General features: G+C 35.2%; 1 protein-coding gene across 3 annotated transcripts in view; it reads left to right on the top strand.

The window, feature by feature from the left end:
- ANKRD46 (ankyrin repeat domain 46) overlaps positions 1–3,265 on the top strand; it is a 26,012-nt gene extending 22,747 nt beyond the window's left edge. For 2 of the 3 annotated variants that reach the window (XM_034763384.1, XM_034763385.1), the window contains exon 6: positions 1,253–3,265. In XM_034763384.1, the coding sequence (XP_034619275.1) occupies positions 1,253–1,469 (217 nt within the window). In that variant the 3' untranslated portion in view covers positions 1,470–3,265. The remainder of the gene's footprint in view (positions 1–1,252) is intronic. The other variant, XM_034763386.1, reaches the window with a different exon arrangement.
- The last annotated feature ends 242 nt before the right edge of the window (positions 3,266–3,507 follow it).

Here is a 3,507-nt window from a genome sequence, read left to right as displayed (position 1 = left end):
TTTTTTTTTTTTTTTTTTTTCCCCCAGATTGCAGTGTACCTTTATTTAACCCCTGGAGTGATTATGTATTAACTAGTTGGTGCTTAAGTAGTGAGCAGATCTATTCTATGCCAACAGATACCTTTTAATAAACCCTCTCACTTTGTTAGGAAATGATAATAAGCAGGGAAGATGACTAACTCCTGTAGTTATGGGCAAACCACCATAGCTTCGCAGCCAAGTAAATATTTAAAAACCAAAAAACACAAAGCACTTTACTGGAAATGCCTGAAAATTTCTGCACACGACACAGTAATAGTTCAGTAAATTACTGGAGCTTTGTCTAATTATTATTCAGTAGTTGTACTTCATAATGAGGAAAAATGTCACAAGAATAACATTAATGTTAATCAGGAGTGTATTTTTAGAAAAAAGGTTTACAAATGAATCTTCCTTCTAGGCATGTGTTACTGGCATCTTTAGTCATATCAGAAGCAAGAGCATTTAAACGGATAGTGTTAACTCACAATTTACTTTTATCTGAAATATTTTGCTCTTATTATTATTACAGGATACGCCTACGATTACTGTAATTGAAGAGATATTGGGGGAGGGGGAATCTGTTTTTGCTCAGTATATTTTATGCCTTAACATCACTGTCTACATAGCTAGTTTGATTGTTTCTCTCGATACACAGTAAGAGCCTGATTCTGCAAATGCTTATGCTCATACGTAACTTTGCTCATCTTGGACGTGGTGGGACTACTCAAATGAGTAAAATTACAGACCTGCATAAGTGTGTGATCAAGACTTTAGTCAGTTCTTTTGCTGTTTGTGTGGTTCCTTCCAGGGCTTTGGAGCGGAGCCCGGAGCTGGAGAGCAGAGCAGCTCCAGAGCAGTGAAGCTGCAGGTTTTTGCCTGGAGCTGGAGCGGAGCCGGAGCACAGCTCCAAAGCCCTGGTTTCTTCATACATCAGCCAAGGAAATACATTTGCTTATTTTTCTAAATACTTCTCTGTACCCAAATCAAAGATCCTTTGAAAAGATAGATTATAAAATCATCTGTCTCAAAGGATTGCTTGTCAACTACTGTATGTTGATTTGGTAGGGTCAGGGGAGGGTCCTTTTCTTATATGCTGTTTTGAGATCATGAGTAAGTACTGTAAATCTGAAAATGTTTAAATTTGAATATTTTAGTTGTATTAGCAGGTTTACTCTTATACTTAAGGATGCATTCTTTTACTTGATGTGTTTATAACTTTAATCCTTCACAGTGCAATGGAAAGCCATTCCCTCCTTAATCCGAACCTGCAGCAAGGTGAAGGGGTTCTTTCCAGCTTCCGCACAACATGGCAAGAGTTTGTGGAGGACCTGGGCTTCTGGAGGGTGCTACTCCTGATCATTGTCATTGCCCTTCTCTCTCTCGGAATCGCATACTACGTTAGTGGGGTGCTTCCTTTTGTGGAAAATCAGCCTGAATTGGTGCATTAAAGCAAATGAAAAGAGGCACAATGTTCTTTTCCTGAGTTCTAATCTTTGTTTTGAGCTTCTTATAATTCTTGGTGCAGCTGTATATACTGTTTGTCTTTTATATGTACTGCTAACCCTTTTGGAAGAGAGCTGCATTAACTTCTGCCAACACCACCAAATTCTAAAGAATTCTAGGCTACCTCTGACATGTCTTGACTTCTAATCAAAACTTATAGATAGCAGTCTTTATTGATCAAATGTGGTGATCATAAAAGGCCCTTCATAAATAAATAGCAAATCCTTGAGCATGTAAAAATGTGTCCTGCTACAGGACCAAATCATCTTGTTTTCCATTATTTAAAAAAAAAAAAAAAAAAACTACTTTCCCTATGTTTCAGCTTTTGAGGAGGAGTATTCTTATAAAAAGCTACCTAGATTGAACTGGAATAATTGTAATCTATTCTGATATTTACATCATACAATACTGTAAATGTGCCGTTTTCTTAGTGCACTCAACATGTTCATGTGTATGGTTAGAAACTACATATACATTTAAAGAATGAGAAACATTTCAAATTTTATAACTTCGTTAAACTTTCTTTGACATCCTTGTATTTATGTATTGGCTTAATATAACATAGGGTTTTTTTCCAGTTAGTGTGGTGGTGGTAAAATTTGTGCGAGAATAAATCCTTTGAAGTGAAATTGTCTGTAGTGCTTTTGGACGCAAACATCTTTAAGCATTTGACTTCAAAATGCAACTTTTTCATTTGAAATACCTTTAAGGAAACATTTTCTTTGTAACCTAGATGAAAAGCGATTTAAACATTTTTTCTGTGTTGCTGTGAAACGTGTCATGCAGGATAACTGAGTGTTTTCACAGAAACAACAGAAAACAATATGTTCATTTCATTTGCAGTTTTGTGCAAGGGTTTAATTGGGATATATTTTTGGTAATATTGCTATCAGTTTCAACTATTTTCAAATGACACTCAAAAGCTGATGAGGCACTTTCTGAGTTAACATAATGCAATGTTGCACTGGGTGTCTTCATATTTGGGAATATTATGTAAATTGAAATCTGGCCCAGAGTGAGGTCTTTGTTGTTGTTAATCTGAAGTTATAATACCTGATGATTTAATACTCTTTTATGGAGACTGGGTAAATATGCAGTAAGGTTGTGATTGTCAAAGGTGCCCAACTCCCACTCAATTTCCATGGCAGTTAGGTACCTAACTCCCTTAGGTTGCTTTGACAATCCCAACCAAAGTGAATTCAGCAAACGTTAATAAAACAGCAAAAGGATTTGTTTTATTAAAATGATCCTAAATCATTGCAAAATAAACTGAACACTTAAAAAGTTAAAAATTACAGTAAATGATAGTGGATATACATACATCTTATTATTGTGTTAATATATATTTGTTGTCTCTAGTTTGTGGTCATTGACTGAGGAGGCATCTTGTCTTTGTGATGTTGGGATAGGCTTCACAGAAGCGTTCATTCTAAATTGTTTCTGAAGAATTCTTAGAAGCTATTCTCCCAGATGGTACAAATGCAGCAAAGAAGGAAGCCTCCAAAAACCAACAAAATGAGCTTCTCTTCTAAACAGTTTAATTTGTCGTTTATGTGTTTATGCATAGAGAAACATAAGCTATTATATATAAACTACATTTACTTGTGTAGGTAAGTCCATTTCTGTTAAGAACACCCTGTCTTATATTAAATAATGAAATTTTGCATTATGCACTCTCTGTATAATTTGTAAATGTATTTTGAATGTGGATGAATGCCATAAATAAAGATGTATAAGTAGACAAGTTTATTTTATTACTGTTTTAGAACAGAACTAAATATTTTATTTCATTTTAGTGATTCGGTGTTAATTTCTTTTCCATTTTGCACTGACCACATTGAAACAATGTGTATTAAAAAAGAGGATGTTAAGGGTTGAGGCATGAGGGTTTTGTGATGGTGCAGGGCTGGAGGCCTCCCACTTTAGAAGAATCTAGCTTTAACATATATGGTGTTGGAGAATGATTATTGTTTGGGCTTGCGT

Source organism: Trachemys scripta, chromosome 2 (assembly GCF_013100865.1).
Source record: "Trachemys scripta elegans isolate TJP31775 chromosome 2, CAS_Tse_1.0, whole genome shotgun sequence".
NCBI lineage: Eukaryota > Metazoa > Chordata > Testudines > Emydidae > Trachemys > Trachemys scripta.
This window is presented reverse-complemented; position numbering and strand designations above follow the sequence as displayed.